The following is a 20494-nucleotide window of genomic DNA, read 5'->3' as shown; positions in this document are numbered from 1 at the left end:
GCTCTGGCTGTTCAATCTTTACATGGATGAGGTGGTGCGAGAAAAGTGGAAGGTGAGCCAGCTGTTGTTTGCTGACGACACTGCGCTTGTAGCAGGATCAGAGGAGGGATTGAGGAAGTTGGTGACAGAGTTTGAGAAGGTGTGTGAAAGAAGGAAGCTAAAGATAAATGTGGGAAAAAGTGTGGTGATGAGATGTACAAGGGGAGAGAGTGACAGCAGGCTGGAAGAGAGCATTAAGGGTGAAAGACTGGAGGAAGTGGATAGTTTTAGATATTTGGGTGCGAATGTGACAGGAAAGGGAGGGGTGGGGGGGAGGTAGAATGTAGATTGAGAGAAGCGAGTAAATGCCTTGGTGGATTGAAAAGTGTAATGAGAAATAGACATTTGGGAATGGATGCTAAGAGGAGGTTATATGAAGGATTTATTGTGCCAACAGCATTGTACGGGGCAGAAACATAGAACATGAGAGAGAAAGAGAGAAGGAGTTTGAATGTGTTTGAGATGAGGTGTCTGAGAAGTATGATGAGGGTTACTAGGCTAGATAGAATGAGAAATGAGGAGGCGAGGAGGAGTACAGGGGTGGAAAAGGAACTGGGAGATAGGGTTGATGAAAGAGTATTAGGATGGTTTGGACACATGGAAAGATTGAGTGAAGAAAGACTAGTAAAAGAAGTGTGGAAGGCAGAGGTGGAAGGAGTGAATATGAGGGGGCGTCCTAGGATAAGATGGAGGAAGGACGGGAGGAAGGACGGGAGAGGACAGAAGATAGGCGTGAATGGAGAGGGGTTGTGCATAGATGATGCTGTGATGCATGAAGGGGAGTGGGTGGGGGATGGGGGGTGAGGAAGTATGTAAAAGAAAAATTTGACGCAGCCCGAAGGGATTTCTCCCCGCCTTCTCCTTTTCTGTATGAGGGGACGGAGAGGGGGGTCGCCGAATATATAAAGCGGCCTTGCTGTGGATGTGCTGTGTCTTGCGACACTGCTTCTGACCCAGGGCAGTGGACAGGATACAGGGATGACCCGTCATCCAGGAGGTGCCAAGATAAGAGGGAGGGAGAAGGGTGGAGGGGAGTGGAATACATAGGAAATGAGGTGGGTGGGAGTGGTTTCTATGTCTTTTTCTTTTTGGCTATCCCCCGTGTAGGGGGAAAAAGCCTTTGGTATATGTATGTATGTATGTATAAACTACAGGTGTTTAAGTGAATATCTACTACAAATCTCACCAACATGCCACAGTCGAATCTAGAAAAGTTGTAAATAATTATTTCCAGCGAGCCACAACGACAATAAAATGATAAAATTGCACATGAACTCGTAGATGTAACCAGCCTATGGTTGGCGTGCCTCAAGGGTAAGTCCTTGCCCCCACCCTATATAATCTGGGGTATTGGGTGCTTATTATTGTGGCAAAGTAGCATGCAGTTCATACTTTAGGGTCTATATGGGGCGCCCCTACGGACCAGAGTCACACATCATTTTGTCTATGATAGAGGAAAACTCTGTTCATAGAGAAATGATGACACTTTTATACTACGACTGTCCCTCCGTTATGCTGTCCCCCCAACCCCTTATTGCTGTCCTGTACCATTTCTCTGAGTATTCTTTTTCTGTAGTGGGGGAATTCCCTGTGGTGGGGGAAAAGAATACTGCCACCAAGTATTACCACTTGGATCGTAAGAGGCGAGAAGAAAGGGACGGGGATTGGGACCAGGCATCCTTCTCCTTGTAGCCCCACAGGGGACATTCCTAAACAAAAAAGAGAAGGCATAAGAGGGTCTGGGAGTTTTCCGACCAGCACCCTAAGGTTTGGGTCTTTAACTGTGCGTGGATGTGGTACAGATGAGAGTAAAAGGGAAGAGATAGGTAGTATGTTTGTGAGAAGAAAGATGGATGTGTTGGCTTTGAGTGAAACTAAGTTGAAAGGAAAGGGTGAGTGTAAGTTTGGGAGTGTAAGTGGGAGGTTATCAGGAGTGAAAAGAGGGCGAGGGAGGGAAGGGGTGGCTATACTAGTAAGTGAAGAGATAGGTAAACGTGTAGTGGAGTGGAAGGAGGTTTCCTCAAGGATAATGTAGATGAAGGTGAAACTGGGAAAGGAGATGTGGGTCTTTGTAAGTGCATATGGGCCTGGCAGTGAGAAGAGTGTAGAAGAAAGGGAGGCCTTTTGGGTAGATTTAAATGAGTGCATAGAGGATTTAGGAAGAAATGTAAATGTAATAGTACTGGGAGACCTTAATGCTAGGGTAGGAAATGGTCCAATCGATGGAGTGGTTGGGAAATGTGGAGTTCCAGGAAAGAATCGTAGTGGAGAGTTGATGGCGGAAATGTGTCTAGAAAGACAGTTGATGATAACAAATACAGTGTTTCGAAAGAAAGTCAAGCATAAGTACACATGGGAGAGGGTGGTGGATGGAAGGGTGGTAGATAGAGCGCTAATGGCTTATGTAGTGGTAAATAGGATTATGATAGGAAGAGTTAAGGATGTACATGTGCTAAGGGGAGAGGGTGGGGGAATATCAGATCATTTTATGGTGGAAGGTTAGTTGAGAATGGAGGATAGATGGAGAAAGAGGAAAGAGACTAAAGGTAGGGAGGTCCTTAGAGTGAACTCTGAATGAAAAGGGAAAGGAGAAGGAGTACGGAAAGAAGCTGAAGGAGGAATGGGAGGGAGTAAAGGATAGAGTGGAGATGGGTGTGGAGGAGGAATGGTGATGGTTCAAGGAGGGAGTCACAAAGTGTGCAAAGATGGTGTGTGGAACAAGAAGGACAGGGGGAAATAGAAGAAAGGGTAGTGAATGGTGGGATGAGGAAACAAAGAAGGTTGTAGAAGAGAAGAAGCGAGCTTTCACAGATTGGTTACAAAATAGGACGAGGGAGTCATATGAGAGGTACAAAGAAAAGAAAAGAGATGTAAAGCAAAAGGTAAAGGAGGCAAAGAGGAGAGCAGATGTGAAATGGGGTAAGAGTATGACAGACAATTTTGAAAGTAATAAAAAGATGTTTTGGAAAGAAATTAAAAGAGGAAGAGGAGGCGAATCAAGTAGAGAAGAAAAGATAAAAGGTGCAGATGGAGAGATGATAATGGAAGAGAAGGCAGAAAGGGGAAGATGGGCAGAAAATTTTAGGGAGTTGCTAAATATGAAGGAGGATAGGGAGGGAAAGATAGCTGCAGTGGGAAATGCGAAGAAAATGAGAGTGATGAGTGAGGAGAATGGAGGAGAAATAAGGAAGGATGAGGTGAAGGCAGTTGTTAAGATGATGAAAGCAGGTAAGGCACCTGGTCTGGATGGATGCCATGCAGAATGTCTGAAAAGGGGAGGTACAGTGATGGTGGACTGGCTGGTGAGGTTATTTAATGTTTGCTGGAGAGAGGGTAGAGTGCCGGAGGACTGGAGGAGTGCCTGTATAGTTCCACTTTACAAGGGAAAAGGGGACAAGTGTGAGTGTAGTAGTTTCAGAGGGATTAGCTTGTTAAGTGTAGTTGGGAAGGCTTATGGGAGGATCTTGATTGAGAGGATTAGGAGAGGAACAGAAGGAGTAATTGGTGAGGAACAGTGTGGATTTAGGACAGGTAGAGGTTGTGTAGATCAGATCTTTGTGGTAAGACAGATATGTGAGAAAGCTATTGGAAAGGGGAAGGATGTTTTTTGGGCTTTTATGGATCTGGAAAAGACTTATGATAGGGTAGACAGAAATGCACTGTAGGAGGTTATGCAGATATATGGGATAGGAGGAAAGCTTCTGGGAGCTGTCAAGAGTTTTTATGAGAGTAGTAGAGCTTGTGTCAGGATTGGAAATGGAGAGAGTGAGTGGATCGGGGTAAAGGTGGGACTTCGCAAAGGATGCGTTATGATGCCCTGGCTGTTCAACTTACACATGGATGGGGTGGTGCAGGAGGTAAATACAAGGGTAGTGGGCAAGGGATTGGAGATGGTTAAAGAAAATGGAGAAAAGTGGGAGGTGAGCCAGCTGTTGTTTGCGGACGACACTGCGCTTGTGGCAGGATCGGAGGAGGGATTGAGGAAGTTGGTGGCAGAGTTTGGGAGAGTATGTGATAGAAGAAAGCTAAAGATAAATGTGGGTAAAAGTAAGGTGATGAGATGTACAAGGGGTGAAAGTGGCAGTAGACTGGAAGTGAGCATTAAAGTAGAGCGACTGGAGGAAGTGGATAGTTTTAGGTACTTGGGTGCAAATGTGGCAGGAAAAGGTGGAGTGAAGGTGGAGGTAGAATGTAGATTGAGAGAAGCGAGTAAATGCCTTGGTGGATTAAAGAGTGTAATGAGGAATAGACATTTGGGAATGGATGCTAAGAGGAGACTGTTTGAAGGAGTGATTGTGCCAACAGCACTGTATGGGGCAGAAACATGGAACATAAGAGAAGAAGAGAGAAGGAGTTTGAATGTGTTTGAGATGAGGTATCTGAGAAGTATGATGGGGGTTACTAGGCTAGATAGAGTGAGAAATGAGGAGGTGAGGAGGAGAACAGGGGTGGAAAGGGAGCTGGGAGATAGGGTTGATGAAAGAGTATTAGGATGGTTTGGACACATGGAAAGAATGAGTGAAGAAAGACTAGTAAAAGAGGTATGGAAGGCAGATGTGGAGGGAGTGAACATGAGGGGACGTCCTAGGATGAGATGGATGGATGGGGTGAAGGGGGCTTTGGGGAAGAGGGGAATGTCTGTTGAGGAAGGACGGGAGAGGACAGAAGACAGGGGTGAATGGAGAATGGACAGGACACACGCATGGGAGCAACAATGACGCATTAAGACCAGCGCGTCGAAATGCATACCCGTATGATTCCGTTGCAAGACAACCAACAGAACAATCACGAACACTCCTTTAAAGATAAATAACAAAAACTTCGCAGTGAAAGATCATGTTTGTGTGCCGGGTAGCACACTGGACAGTGACCTTACTTGGACCCCACACTTTCCCAAACAGGGAGCGTGAGCCAAGGCTGTGCTGGGAAGGCTTAAGTGTTTCAAAACCGAAACACTCATATCCAAGCGTCGATTGTACTTACATAAGAACACAAGAATGAAGGAGACTGCAAAAGACCATAAGGCCTACACTAGGCAGCTCCGTATACATCACCACCTGTCATCCCCATCCATAAAGTTGTATAATTGTTTCTTAAAACAACTGATAGTTTCAGCGCTTACTACATGGTTACTAAGTCTATTCCATTCGTCTACCACCCTATTAGTAAATAAATTCTTACCTATTTCCTTCTTAAATCTAAAATTTTCCAGTTTAAAACCATTACTGCAAGTCCTGCCCTGTTGTTTTGATATGATGACCTTTTTGCATCACCCTTGTTAAAGCCTTTCATCCACTTGAACACCTTAATTAGATCACCCCGCACTCTGCGTCTTTCCAGAGAGTGTAAGTTTAGGTGCCTAAGCCTCTCCTCGTAAGGCAAATTTCTGAGTCCATGTATCATTTTGGTCATTCATCTCTGTACTGATTCTAGTGAACTGATGTCCATTCTGTAGGATGGAGGCCAAAACTGTACCGCATAGTCAAGGATGGGTCTAACTATCGCTAGATAGAGTTTGATAATTACCTCTGCATTTCTATTCTTTACTGTCCTAGCAATGAAACCTAATGTTCTGTTAGCTTTATTCCTGTCGCTAATGCACTGTTTCCTTGTTTTAAGGTCCGGACTCACTAGAACTCCCAAGTCTCTCTCGCACTCAGTTTTCTCTATAAGCGTATTATCTAAGCTGTATCTATTTTCGGGGTTGTGTAGCCCTACGTTTAACACGCTACACTTAGAGATATTGAAGTTCATTTTCCATTTCACCGACCTTGTGAGCAATTTGTTAAGATCATCCTGTAGAATCTCTGCGTCCTCTCCTGACCTAATTAGGCGTCCTATTTTAGTGTCGTCCGCAAACTTACTAACATCACTATTCATCCCATTGTCTAAGTCGTTTATGTACATAATGAACAACAAGGGACCCAAAACCGAGCCCTGGGGAACCCCACCAGTAACATTGCCCCACCTAGATTTTACTCCATTTATGGTGACCCGCTGTTTTCTGTTACTAATCCAAGCTCTAATCCACTCTAACACTTTTCCTCCTATGCCATGGGCTTTGATTTTATTTAGTAGTCTCTGGTGTGGCACCTTGTCGAACGCTTTGCTAAAGTTAAGGTAAATAACATCGTAATTATCATTGTTATCTGACGCCTTATATACTTTAGTGTAAAAGGATAGAAGATTAGTCACACATGACTTACCCTTGGAGAAATCATGCTGTGTATCACGAATTAAATTATGTCTTTCGATGTGTTCTCCGAGTCTATTTACTGTTACTGATTCCATCATTTTTCCTATAACCGATGTCAAACTGATTGGCCTGTAGTTGCATATAGACGATCCATCTCCCTTCTTAAAAACAGGAACAACGTTTGCCTCCCTCCAAGCAATAAGCACAAAACCAATGTCTACCGATTTATTAAATATTTCAGTTAACTGGTCGCAGATTTCAAATTTACACTCCTTAAGCATTCTCGGAAAAATTTCGTCTGGACCCGGGGATTCTGTAGCTTTAAGTCTTTCAATTTGCTTGACTACTTCTTAACTAATGCTGATATTAGATAGACTACTTTCTTAATCCCCTCTGAAAATCGGTCGCAGTCAGGTACTTTATCTAACCTCTCATTAGTAAACACCGAGAGAAAATAATTGTTAAACACCTCACTCATGTTTTTCTCCGATTCTATTATGACATTTTCATTGTTTTAATTGGTCCTATTCTTTCTTTATTTTTTGTTCTATACATGCATTCTTTTTAACCAGCTTTGCCATTTCGTTATGTCTTGATCTAAGGTGTGTTTTCCCGTTTTTTTTAGTTTTTTTTTTACGTAAAGTCCTCTTTTCATTCCGATCTCATGTTTCAATCTGTCCGTCATCAATTTGGGAGTATTACTATCTTTCCGTATTGACTTCAGGGGGATAAATGTATTTGTGCATTAATAATTAGATCAGTTAGATTGCTATACATTTCATTCAAATTGCTGACCTATCTGTTGAGCCCTGGCCCCCAAGTGACCTGACCCAAGGTATGCATATTGCCCTCCGTGACCTGACCCCTGGTCATGTACCGAGACCAGGACTGCTTCTGTGCCAGTCCCCGGCATTGAGCCAGATGATATGTCCCACAAACAACAATGAGCATCAAAGATTCAGAAGGTAGCAGCTCGATTCATCACCGATTTGCGATGGAACGACTTCAGAACTTCTGAGTCTACACTAAGCAGCCAGCTTCCGTCTACTCAACTATTACGTCACTCTCTTAGGGCTTAATTAGTAATATTTGTCCTAATTAACTAGAGTTAGTGAATGTTAGGCTGGTTGAAGGCAAACTCTGATGGAGAGTTGGGTTTATTTAGCAACGAATGTTGGGCGCCAGATGGGGGGGGGGGACGAGGCGACGGAGGTGACGACTGTGTTTCAAGTCGTGTTCCCGGGGCGATATGCTTGTGGGGATGGGGAGGAGATGAGAAAGTAAGGAGCAGCAGACCAGGTTCTCGTATGATGCTCTGAGGCAATCTGAATCTTCGGTCTTGGTCCAGCCTTTATATACACGGGCAGGTGAGGACGGGAGTGAGGAGAAGAGGTGAGGCGAGTGAGGACTACCCGTGCTCCTAATTGGCGTGAGGTCACGTGTGCTGCGTAGTAAGTCGGAGGCAAAACGTTTGACGCCGGTGACTCACGAAGACAGAGGGTATGCGTTCTTCAATAGGTCTAGTGTTCCCATGTCACGTGGCTGGCCAAGGTGCAGGCCAGCCATGGCTGGCCGACGTTTGGGACCGTAGGTGTTTCCTCAAGGACTGGTTTGTCATCTTTGGGGGGCCTCACAGGGTTGGTCTTAGGCTGTTGAACTGCACGTGCGTTTCTTCAAAAGGGCTTTGTGATGGTTATGCGGTTGAGGGTGCGCGAGTTGTGTCTCATTGGACCACTTGTGGGTCAGTAAAGTCGTGGGACGGTTGAGAAGAGGTGAGGACGGGAGTGAGGAGAAGAGGTGAGGGGAGTGAGGACTACTCCTAACAGTGAACAACATTTCAAGCCAGGTTTTCGTCAAATCAGAGAGAAGGGAAAATATACTGAACATTTAATATTTACAAAATTTTGTTATAAAAACGTACTTATAGAGGAATATAAAAGTAGTTAAGTATCAAACAATATATAAAAATTAGAACACAATATCAATTAGGGTGGAAGTGAGAAACAGTGAATAATACTTCTCTTGATATTCGCTACACTAATTATATGATATCTTCTTTTATCACTTTCACTATAAGTTATTTTCTAATAAAACACTTTAGTTTATATTGGAGAGGGTAAGAATATTACCAATGATGGTGATTGCGAATAACAATCACTTTCCGAGAGTCCTCTGGTAATAACGTAGAACGATCTACTTAGAGCCGATATAGGATGGGAGTTCGACGATATGATTCAGGCCGGGGCGTTATTGTGTAGGGTCGACGATGAGCTGACTTCAAGACGACGACGAACTCTTCCGTCACGTTCACGATCGACCAAGGGTCGATATAGAGGGTCGACAGAAGAATCGACGTCAGACGGTGACAGGACTTTCCGTCAAATTCATGATCGCTAAGACCCGATATATAATGTCTGTCTCTTGGGGATCTGCATGTCTGTTTTCTTCTACATTCTCTATCTTCTCTACTCCTTTCTCAACACAACTCTGCTTCTCAACTAACTTTGCATACCTTTCGGAGCTGTTTATACATTCGCGTGGTCAAAACGTTACTTAAGGAATACGTTACGGTCGTTCAAGCCCCTCATCACATTCAAATCAAGGTTCATTCAGAACGTCACTCCTACTCCTTTCGTTCTCACATCTCCAATAGATGGATCACGCGGTGGTTTTGCCATACGTACAAAAAGTACTTCTCTATTACGCCCGCGGTCTTGCGAAACGTTCAAAATGTACTTCTCTACACTCAGTACGTTCGTTCCTATTCTTATAACTATGGATTAATTAATAAATGGGTGCTAAGAGGAGATGTATGAAGGAGTGATTATGCCGACAGCACTGTATGGAGCAGAAACATGGAACATAAGAGAGGAGTTTAAGTGTGTTTGAAATGCCTGAGAAGTATAGTAGGGGTTATTAGGCTGGAAAGAGAGAGAAATAAGGAAGTGAAAAGGAGAACAGGGGTGGAAAGGGAGTTGGAAGATAGGGCTAATGAAGGAGTATTGGGATGGTTTGGACATATGGGAAGAATGAGTGAAGAAAGATTAGTAAAAGAGGTGTGAAAGGAGTAAACATGAGGGGGCGACCAAGGATGAGATAGATGGATTTGGTAAAAGGGGCATTGGGAAAGAGGGGAATGTCTGTTGAGGAAGGAAGGGAGAAGACAGAAGATAGGGGCGAGTGGAGAATGTTGTGTATGGATGATGCGGTGATGCATGGAAGGGGGTGGGTTGGGGATGGGGGTGAGGGGGGAGTATGTGTGAATGATATCATATTTTGACGTAGCCCGAAGGGATTTCTCCCTGTCTTCTTCTTTTTTTTTTCTGCATGAGGGGACGGAGAGGGGAGGTCGCCGATTAAATGAAGCGGCCTTGCTGTGGATGTGCAATGTCTTGCTACATTCCTTCTGATCTAGGGCAGTGGGCGAGATGCATGGATGACCCGTCATCCAGGATGAGCCAAGAAAAGAGGTAGTGTAAGGACAGGAATTTTGAAGGGATATTATTTTTGGAATTTCGTTTTATTTATCTATTTATTTATTTGAGTGTTGACTTGAGAGACTGGGTAGTATGGACGTCGTGACGGTTTTATTCAACCAAGAAGCAAAGTAGAAAATAGAGCCTTAATAGATCATAAATTTATTTTGTTCTGTGTCTTCCCATCAAGATGTGTTGGCAAAGAGCCTTACTGTAATCATTGAAGAAAAACATACAATAGGAGGTAGCTACAAATATATTTCAACTGATTTTAGGTTCAACTAATCTTGGAGACGACATTAGAATGTTCTCGAACATAGCGGGCGCACCGTAGCTCCGCCCATCCGTGACGTCACTGACACGTTCGGACGGAGGCGTAAACTAGGACCATTAACTTTAAGAGGAATAGGAAAAATTCCCAACTTTCAGTTCAGGATTCCACTAGAGAAATAGTTTAGGGAGAGATTGTAGCAGCTAGGGGCTGTGTTGAGAAGCGAAATGAAGTTTTACGAAATAGTACAACAGGGGAGGTTAGTGGTTTACCCATAGATACGAACACATAGCCGTCTCATTTTTTTTTTTTTTTTTTGTGCGCAGCTAAAATTTTAGTCTGATGCCAAAAACTATCCCGATAACAGGTATGTGTACGCTCTGTAAGATTAATGAAAATAAATGTCAATATGTGAGTTAAATGATATAGTGCAGATATAGTAGGTAGATAGTTATTATTATTATTAAGTTTTGAGTCTGATGCCAAAAACTATCCCGATAACAGGGGAAAAAGGGTTTAAGGGAGTGTACTCCGCAAACACTTTGCGTGGAAGGAGTTAGACAGTATCACGCATATATACATTACCTATGAGAGTGTAATCCTTAGAGTACAATTCTGTCTGTGATCGTTCTCTAATAAGAATACGAGGTTGAAAGTAGACACAATATTGTAAGTAGACTTATACAATGACCGGAAGGTTGGAGCGTAAATAACTACGTTTTTCCACGTGCCTGTGACCTTACTTATGATGCCCATAAGATTGTCTAGTTGGAGAAAACCACAATATACTTTTGTATTTTCTTACTATATTTTTGCTTCAGTGTAATAATTAACACAGAAAACCTTCACTTATATTCTTTTACTACCCCACTTGGGCATAGGCATTTTCGCTACCCAGAACCAACCCCGAACGACCTGAGGAAAGGGGACGGAGTCAGACGTGAATAACAAGGAGCAGTTTCCATTTATGGTCAGATATATCCATATAGACGATTGGGTGGTGGCAGCGTATACCTTGATTTCTTATTACCCAAATCGTCCTTATGTGGGTATCTCTGATCACTCCCATTGGAGGTGCTCTTGGTTAAACACTAATCAATCGACGGCACCACAGTATGGAGGAGTGGTGAATGGGAGTGATGTGGGGATGGAATGGGTGAGAGTCGTGGGGGGTTTTTTTTTTTTTTTTTTTTTTTTTTTTTTTTTTTTTTTTTTTTTTTTTTTTTTTTTTTTTTTTTTTTTTTCCTACCTCCCATGTAAGAGGAAAAATGTTTTTGGTATATGTATGTATATAGATATATGTAAATATTGTATAATTTTCATAGTCATACAAAGACATGACACAACCAACACAAACACAAATGAGACATCTAGAAAGACAGCACGCCAAACACAATCACCTGATCCGACATTTCACAGCTAGACCTCACCGTACAGACTACTTGTTAGCTGCGCCTCTCCCCCATGCGGTATACACGAAAAATCGTGTATAACCATGTTCTCATCCACCGCTGTATAAGGTGACCAATGGATGTCAGTGTATCCTTGTACCAGCTTAAACTGATCGTGACCAGACGTGCTGCGATGTGCTGGGTCCTGTCTGACTGAGTACCACGGACATAAGTCTGTCAAGAAGGAGCGGAAAACGTGAGGAGAGGTAACAGGTGCTCAGTACACGTGCTTTGGCTGGTCGGGATCAGTCCTCGCTGGATGCGTTCGTTCATTTTGTGCGCTCTAGTCATGCCTGTCTTCGTCTCGCTACTTCAAGAGACCTGTTTCGTCGGCAGGGGACAGGCCATGAATCATATCTTCTTCATTATGATGTCCATTCCCAATTGTGTGTACACCCGCCCGCACAGAGGCGGCAACCTTCCCTGCGTGGCACACACCCACAAGCACATCGCAAACAAGAAACACGACTACACGCACAAACAGCATTATACCTTTTCTCTCTTGAAGTTAATTTCATATCTAACTACACTACTGCATCTTCTCATTTCAGTTTACTTACCACTAAAAATCTTTCCATCTTTCTGACTGTCCCTTCGACTAATCCTTCGACTCCTTTCCTAACCTTGTTGGTTGAGATTTTGATGATCTCCGAACGATTTCCCCTGATTACTGATGTAGGCCTCGAGCTCCAAGTCTCCTGCCCATATCTCCTTAGCCACGACACATACTCTAATATATTTCCCTAAAAGCGCTCTGTGGCAATGAACCTCTTGTATGCACAACTATCTTTTCATTTTCCTACAGACTTCTTTTTCCCTCCCACAAACACTGATTCAGCGCGAGCGGGTGGTCCGTTCTAGGTACTCCATAGTCTGTAAACACATTTGGCTCGATGGCACAGTGGTAGGGTGTGTAACGACTATTCCAGCAGTCTGAGTTCGATTCCCTCCCTGGGTTGAAATAATTACAGCATCGCTGCATTGCAAGGTCGGCGCTAACTCTCGTGGGCAAGGAGTTTTTTGTGTATGTGTGTGACTCACCATGGTTTAGGATCACGTGTTGGACTCGTGATCGAAGATTTATGGGTAATGCTGTGAACTAACACGCACACGCTCACCCGCCCACGAGATTTGGAGTAACGACTTACAGCGCAGCGGTATTGAAATTATTTCAACCCTGGGCGGGATTCGAACCCGGACCACTGTAGCGGTGGTCGCGAACGCTACCACCGTGTGTGTGTGTGTGTGTGTGTGTGTGTGTGTGTGTGTGTGTGTGTGTGTGTGTGTGTGTGTGTGTGTGTGTGTGTGTGTGTGTGTGTGTGTTTACCTAGTTGTATTTTACGGGAGGGTGTGTGCATGCGTGCGTGCGTGTGAATGTGTATTTTACCTAGTTGTACTTACCTAGTTGTATTTTACGGGAAGGGGAGCTATGCTCGTGATGCCTTCATATCTCGTTTTATCTAGACTTCTTAGATTTGTGTATCGTTTTTGCACACACCACATTCTCATCAAACTTGTTCCAAACGTCTATTACCCTGTGGGGAAAGCTGTTCTTTTTCAGGTCTTTTCTATAACTGTCTTTCTTGATTTTCTTTCCGTGTCCTCTTGTATCTCTACTATCCCATTTTATCAGATTCTCTCTATCAATAATTTCTATGCCTTTCATGATTCTGTAAATAGTTATCAAATCTCCTCTCTCTCTTCTTTGCTCTAGTGTCTGTAGTTCAAGTTTCGCTAGTCTCTCTTCATATGATAGTTTTGAGAGTGTTGGTGCCAATTTTGTAATTGCTCTTTGTATTCTTTCAAGTTTTTTTATACATTTTTTGTACTTGGTGACCACATCGTTGCTGAATACTCCAATCTTGGTCTTATCAAAGTGACTAGTATTCTCTTCATCATTTCTTCGTCCAGATATGTAAATGCCATTTTGATTGATCTTATTAAATTATAAGTTTCTCCAAAAAATTTGTTTATATATTTCTCAGGGGACATATTATTCATAATAATGACTCCCAGGTCCTTCTCATTTTCTACTTTTTTTAATTTCTTCTCCTAATTTATATGATCCCACTATTCTTTTTTCACTTCTTCCATATTCCATTATACTACACTTCATAATATTGAATTCCATTTCCCACTTCCTACTCCACTCCCATATTTTGTTGAGATCACTCTGCAGCGACTCACAATCTTCTTCAGTGTTCACTTTTTTCAACACTTTTGCATCGTCCGCAAAGAAGCTCATATAACTTTCAATTCATTTATCTATATCATTAATATATATAGCAAACATTATTGGGGCCAGAACTGTTCCTTGTGGAACACCACTTATCACTTCATCCCAATTAGAGTGTTTGTCTCTTATCACCACTCTCATTTTTCTTTCATGCAGGAAGTCTTCCATCCACTTTAGCAGTTTGCCCTGTATTCTTCCTACAGTTTCTAATTTCTTTAGCAACTTCTTATGTGGCACCTTATCGAAAGCTTTTTTCAGGTCTAGAAATGCACAATCAGCCCATCCATCTCTTTCTTGTATTACATCTATTAGCCTTAAATAGAAACACATTAAGTTTGTGATGCATGATCGTCCTTGGATTTAGTACGTTGTTTTTGTTTTTTCCAAATGCCTTACCTATCTAATTTTGATCATTCTTTCACAAATTTTAGCTATCGTACTTGTAAGAGAGACCGGTCTATAGTTAGTAGGGTCTTTCTTGTTTCCCCCTGTATATATTGGTACTATATTTGCTTTTTTTCAATCTTCTGGAACTTTTCCTTCTTTCAATGAACTGTTTATTAGACTATGTATTTTGTCTGTTAGTTCATTCCTGCATTCTCTCAAAATCCAGTTTGCCATTTCATCTGGTCCATGCGATTATCTGTCATCGAGATTACTCAAGTGATTCATTATTTCTTTCCTTGTTACTTCTATCTCTTTCATAGGGGGGACTTTCTCCTCCCACTCGACATCTCTAAGTTGTATGTTCTCCCTCGTAAACACCGATTTAAAATGCTTGTTCACAATTTCTGCCATTTCTATTTCCTCTGTGTATTCAACTCCTTATCGTACTTTCTCTAATTCTTGTTTGTTTTTTAGTTTGCTGTTTACAAATCTATAACAAAGATTTGGTTGATCTTTACATTTTTCTATGACACCTTTTTCGTATCTCCTCTTTTCTTCTTTGCACACTTGTACATATTCATTTCTATAACTAGTATATATTTTCAAAATTTCGGGTCTTTTGTCTTCCCTTTTATCCAAGCTTTATCCCTTTTGTCTTTTAACTCCCTATATCTTTTGTCGTACCAACACTTTACATATCCTTTTTCTTGTTTTTGTCTTGGAACATACTTTTCCACTCCTTTATCAATTTTTGTAAAAATATTCCATTTCTCTTCTACTGTTGTTTCCTCCTTGTGTATCCTTTCCCAGTCTGCCTTTTGAAAGAATTCTCTTATTCTATAAAAAAAAAAAAAAAATCCATACATCAATCTTCCCTATTCGTTTTCTTCCATGTATCTTTCCTCGTTTAGTTTCAGTTCAACCAATATGTAGTCACTTTTACTTATTGGTGCCTTATATTCAATCTTGTCCACTATTTCGAGTTCTGATGTGATTATTTGGTCCAGTCTCGATAGTTCTTCCTCATTTCTATACCTAGTATTCTCTTGTATCCATTGCGTCATTGTATGTTCTAAAATCATATCAAGTGGTACATTTCCCCATAGGTCGTCTTCACCCTTCACTGTCATCTCTTCCCAGCAGATTTCTTTACAATTAAAGTCACCCATTATAATTATTCTTCCTCCATCTTCCTTTATCTTATCTAGTGTTATCCTTGTGTCTTCTAACATATTTTTGTGTTCTCTCTCTTCCCATAAAGCCGTTTTAGGAGACACATCATTTACCACAATCTTCCTGCTCTTCCCATCCCTGTCCTCCACTTCCATCATAATCATCTCTATTCTATTCTTTCCATATGTGACATTCCTCACATTCATATCCTTCTTAGTCAGGAACATAACTCCACCCCTTTGTTTTACCTCTCTGTTTCTAATCCAATAATTATATGTACCATGTCCTACACTGTTGGGTGGTAGTGGACCTTTCAATCTTGTCTCTACAATTCCCATTATGTCCGGTTTTTTTTCCTTCAGGTTCATTCAGTTCATTCAGTTCATTCAGTTCATTCAAGCCTGTTATTAGCTCATCTATATTTGTGTAAGACATAAGTTCATCTATATTTGTTTTTTTTCCTTCAGGTTCATTCAGTTCATTCAGTTCATTCAGTTCATTCAGTTCATTCAGTTCATTCAGTTCATTCAAGCCTGTTATTAGCTCATCTATATTTGTGTAAGACACTTTTAATTTTCTGCTACTTCGATCCTGTTTTCTGTTTTCTTTCCGTTTTTCTCTGCTATGAACCATTTCCTCACTTTTATATCCACTACTCTCCAATAGAATTTCTCGTTGTTGTTTTTTTCGTGATTTTTTTTTCTTTTAGCTTCTAGTCCTTTTGCTTTCTCATCCTCACTTTCCTCTTTATTCATTTCTCTTTTTATCCATACCTGTTTATATTGATCACTGTTTGCTAGTTTCCCTGTTTTTGCTAAGATATTCTCTGCTGTCGTTTGTGACCTGAATTTAACCTTAATTGGTCTGGTCTTATCTGTATTGTATTTCCCTATTCTATATATTTCTTCTATTTCTTTCCCTATTTCTTGTTCATCTTCTTGAACTACTTCTAATATCTTATTTACTTTTTCCTTCTCCTCCTTTATTCTTGTAGTCCTATTTGGATCATGCTTCTCTTCCATCCCTAATATAATCATACATTTCTTTTTATCCGCTAAGTCTCTTACTATATTTTCCTTCTCCCTCGTCATTTTAATAACTGTGTCCTTAGTTTGTTCTTTCATCTGTTGTTTCACAATATCTCTAAGTTCAATTTTATTGTTCTCTTGTACTTTTTTCCAACGACTTACCTCTTTTGCTATGGACTCTTTATTCTCTTTATTATTCGTCTTTAATTCCTTATTCTCATCCTTTACTTTTCTTAACTGTCTTTTTAATTCTTTTTCTTTAGTCAGGTTTTGATTCTCCTTCTTTAGTTCTTCCGATTTATCAACTCTTTGTGTAACTAGTGTTAATTGGTTAAACCTAACCTCCCATGCTTCGTTATTACTATTTTTTTCAGTTTCTCCTCTAGATTTACTAGTCGGGGGAGGTTGTCATCTCCTCCCTCATTAAATCCATAAAAGCAGTTATCTTCTCTTTCCATTGAGCTGATATTATCTATATTTCTGCTTTTGACACCTCTGCTTCCCTGTTCTCCCTCGTCTGTATGTTCTGCACACCTTTTGTCGATACCCCTTCTAAAGTCCGGGGCCCGTTCGTCCCCTTCCTCATTTCCCTCCATTTTCCTCAGTAATCCCTCCCTTTCTCCCTTTACTTCACCTTCCCACTACACCACGAGCTTTCCCCTTCCCTAATAATACAACAAAGGTACTCCCCCGTTGTTGAGATCGACGAAACTTGAAGTTTTCCTGGAGTTCCAAACTTCGCTGTCACTTCGACCGACGTGTGTGTATTTACCTAGTTGTATTTACCTAGTTGTATTTTACGGGAAGGGGAGCTATGCTCATGGTATCCTGTCTTTGTATCTCATTTTATCTAAACTATTTTTGAATTCATGTATTGTTTTTGCACACACTACTTTCTCATCTAACTTGTTCCAACTGTCATTGTGTGTGTGTGTGTGTGTGTGTGTGTGTGTGTGTGTGTGTGTGTGTGTGTGTGTGTGTGTGTGTGTGTGTGTGTGTGTGTGTGTGTGTGTGTGTGTGTGTGTGTGTGTGTGTGTGTGTGTGTGTGTGTGTGTGTGTGTGTGTGTGTGTGTGTGTTCACTTGGTCTTTGGATCACGTGTTGGACTCGTGATCGACAGCTATTTCCCTCCTGGAAGAGAGCTCAGAGCTTGTAGGTCCGATCTATGGGTAATGCTATGACCTTACACACACACACACACACACACAACTCCCCGCCCACGAGAATCAGAGTAACGACCCGAAGCGCAGCGGTACCGAAATAATTTCGGCCCTGGGCAGGATTCGAACCAAGTACTACGGGCACCACCATGCTAGCAGTTCAGCGCTCTACCAACTGCGCCACCGAGTGTGTGTGTGTGTGTGTGTGTGTGTGTGTGTGTGTGTGTGTGTGTGTGTGTGTGTGTGTGTGTGTGTGTGTGTGTGTGTATTCACTTGGTCTTTGGATCACGTGTTGGACTCGTGATCGACAGCTATTTCCCTCCTGGAAGAGAGCTCAGAGCTTGTAGGTCCGATCTATGGGTAATGCTATGACCTTACACACACACACACACACACACAACTCCCCGCCCACGAGAATCAGAGTAACGACCCGAAGCGCAGCGGTACCGAAATAATTTCGGCCCTGGGCAGGATTCGAACCAAATACTACGGGCACCACCATGCTAGCAGTTCAGCGCTCTATCAACTCCGCCACCGAGTGTGTGTGTGTGTGTGTGTGTGTGTGTGTGTGTGTGTGTGTGTGTGTGTGTGTGTGTGTGTGTGTGTGTGTGTGTGTGTGTGTGTGTGTGTGTGTTCACTTGGTCTTTGGATCACGTGTTGGACTCGTGATCGACAGCTATTTCCCTCCTGGAAGAGAGCTCAGAGCTCGTAGGTCCGATCTATGGGTAATGCTATAACCTTACACACACACACACACCCAACTCCCCGCCCACGAGAGTCAGAGTAACGACCCGAAGCGCAGCTGTACCGAAATAATTTCGGACCTGGGCAGGATTCGAACCAAGCACTACGCGCACCACCATGCTAGTAGTTTATCGCTCTACCAACTGCGCCACCGAGTCGTGTGTGTGTGTGTGTGTGTGTGTGTGTGTGTGTGTGTGTGTGTGTGTGTGTGTGTGTGTGTGTGTGTGTGTGTGTGTGTGTGTGTGTGTGTGTGTGTGTGTGTGTGTGTGTGTGTGTGTGTGTGTGTGTGTGTGTGTGTGTGTGTGTGTGTGTGTGTGTGTGTGTGTGTAAGGTTACAGCATTACCCATAGATCAGATATATCTGAATTATACATAGGTGAAAAACTGTCAACAAATGTTAAAAAAAAACAACAACAAAAAACAGAACTTCAGGAGCCATCTGAAAAAAATATCCGGTATCATTACTGTCAAAAAGTCAATTATATGGATCAAATAAGTGACAATACAGAGATCGTATGCATAGACATTGAAATAGTGTAATTATTTATTTCCCAAAACATGGGATCATGCCTAAGACATTGAAAGTGTAATTATTTGTTACCGAAAACATGAGACCATGCCTAGAGTATGATGTTGCGACAGTTCTGATACCAATTAAAAAGAAAAACAAAACAAAAATGTAAAATGTACATCACAAGCTGGGAGCCGAGTCTACAGGTTTGCCTCACACAGAAATTATTTGAACGACCTATACTGGAGGAAAGAAGAATGAGGGGGGTGATATGATCACATTGTACAAATGCATAATGAAAAAGAAGCTCATAGACAAAAAACTTTTCATCGAAAGGGCAGCTGTCAAGAAAGGAGTGAGAGCATTGTTCGAAATTATGCTTCTAAATATGAGAAATTATAGAAATTCGAGGCCAACTGTGACAAATGGACATAGAAAGGTGTTATAGTACTTGTGTAGCGAGATGGGGTTTTGCGAGTAAGAATTGTTTTACAATGCACTTCTGAGACGTCACCAGTGCCACAGAACTTAAAATCTGGATCTTCAAAATACAAATTATGATCTTGGAAAAAGGAATGCACTCGCCTGTCTCCAGAATCCCGCCACGCTAAACACGTTCTGCCCCATGAGTGACCACAGACTTTCTATCTGAAAAATAATACAATAAAATTATAAATATATATATATATATATATATATATATATATATATATATATATATATATATATATATATGACGTAAGTGGAGTAGGAAACACAGGAGTCTTAGTCTTGAGTTTATTCCTGGCTTATTTCGCAGGTATGCGAAACTAGTCAGGAATAAACTTAAGACTAAGACTCCTGTGTTTCCTACTCCGCTTACGTCAACCTGTCAGAATGTCTCAATATATATATACATATATATGTATATATATATATATGTATATGTATATATATAATATATATTATATATACATATATATATATATATATATATATGTATGTATGTATTTATATACATATATATGTATATATATATGTATGTGTATATATATATACATATATATATATATATATATGTATATATATATGCAAAATAACCACAGGAGAAAGGAAACTTGTAGACAGTAAGTACTTTCGTATATTTCCTTTCTCCTGTGGTTATTTTGCATTTTTGTATCACGGTGATGTGATTGCTTGCATATATACATACATATATATATATATATATATATATATATATATATATATACACAGTATATATATATATATATGTATATATATACATATATATATATATATACAGTATATATATATGTATATATATATATATATATATATATATATATATATATATATATATATAGTTTTGGAATTGCATCAAACCTACAGCTTTTTTCTAGTAAAGCTCAAAAGGAGTCAGTGGAACTTGTTTTAATACCTCTGATTTTTTCATGAGAAAGTTGTCTTCAATAAAATCATTGTGAACAGTAAACGTGTTATTTAATTTGTAAATTATTAGAATAAAACACCATTCGAAGGAGATCCTGCCACTTCTATCGTTCTTTTTAAACGACGACAATTAAATTATAGTCTGTTTTAATCTAGGATATATCTTATCTAGGATTCATTGATGTGCTCTAAATTGGTCTCCCCGCCTCCGTGAGAAATGAGAGTGGTTGGGTGTGGGTTCATGGTCCAGCAACACATCAATATATTCCAAATATCCAATACTTTCATCGTAATTTATTCAGATGATTTTATTGAAAATCATTCACTAAGTTAACACGTATGGACAACATAATCTCCTAACTGTAAGCTCGACAGTGCCATCACTAATACGA

General features: G+C 41.0%; 1 protein-coding gene across 17 annotated transcripts in view; it reads right to left on the bottom strand.

Annotated features, from left to right (window-relative positions):
• Positions 1-20494, bottom strand: part of LOC143038104 (facilitated trehalose transporter Tret1-like) — a 36397-nt gene that overhangs the window by 14799 nt on the left and 1104 nt on the right. For 11 of the 17 annotated variants that reach the window (XM_076207078.1, XM_076207088.1, XM_076207082.1 and 8 more), the window contains exon 2: positions 19257-19319. In XM_076207078.1, coding sequence (XP_076063193.1) covers positions 19257-19298 — 42 coding nt within the window. In that variant the 5' untranslated portion in view covers positions 19299-19319. Of the gene's footprint in view, positions 1-11412; positions 11616-19256; positions 19320-20091; positions 20484-20494 lie in introns of those variants that run through there. The other 6 variants (XM_076207090.1, XM_076207091.1, XM_076207073.1 and 3 more) reach the window with 6 other exon arrangements.

This window comes from Oratosquilla oratoria, chromosome 23, assembly GCF_046742065.1.
Source record: "Oratosquilla oratoria isolate Oo_2021 chromosome 23, ASM4674206v1, whole genome shotgun sequence".
Taxonomy (NCBI): Eukaryota; Metazoa; Arthropoda; class Malacostraca; order Stomatopoda; family Squillidae; genus Oratosquilla; species Oratosquilla oratoria.
Note: the sequence above shows the minus strand (reverse complement) of the source record. Positions and strands in the feature narration are given on the sequence as shown.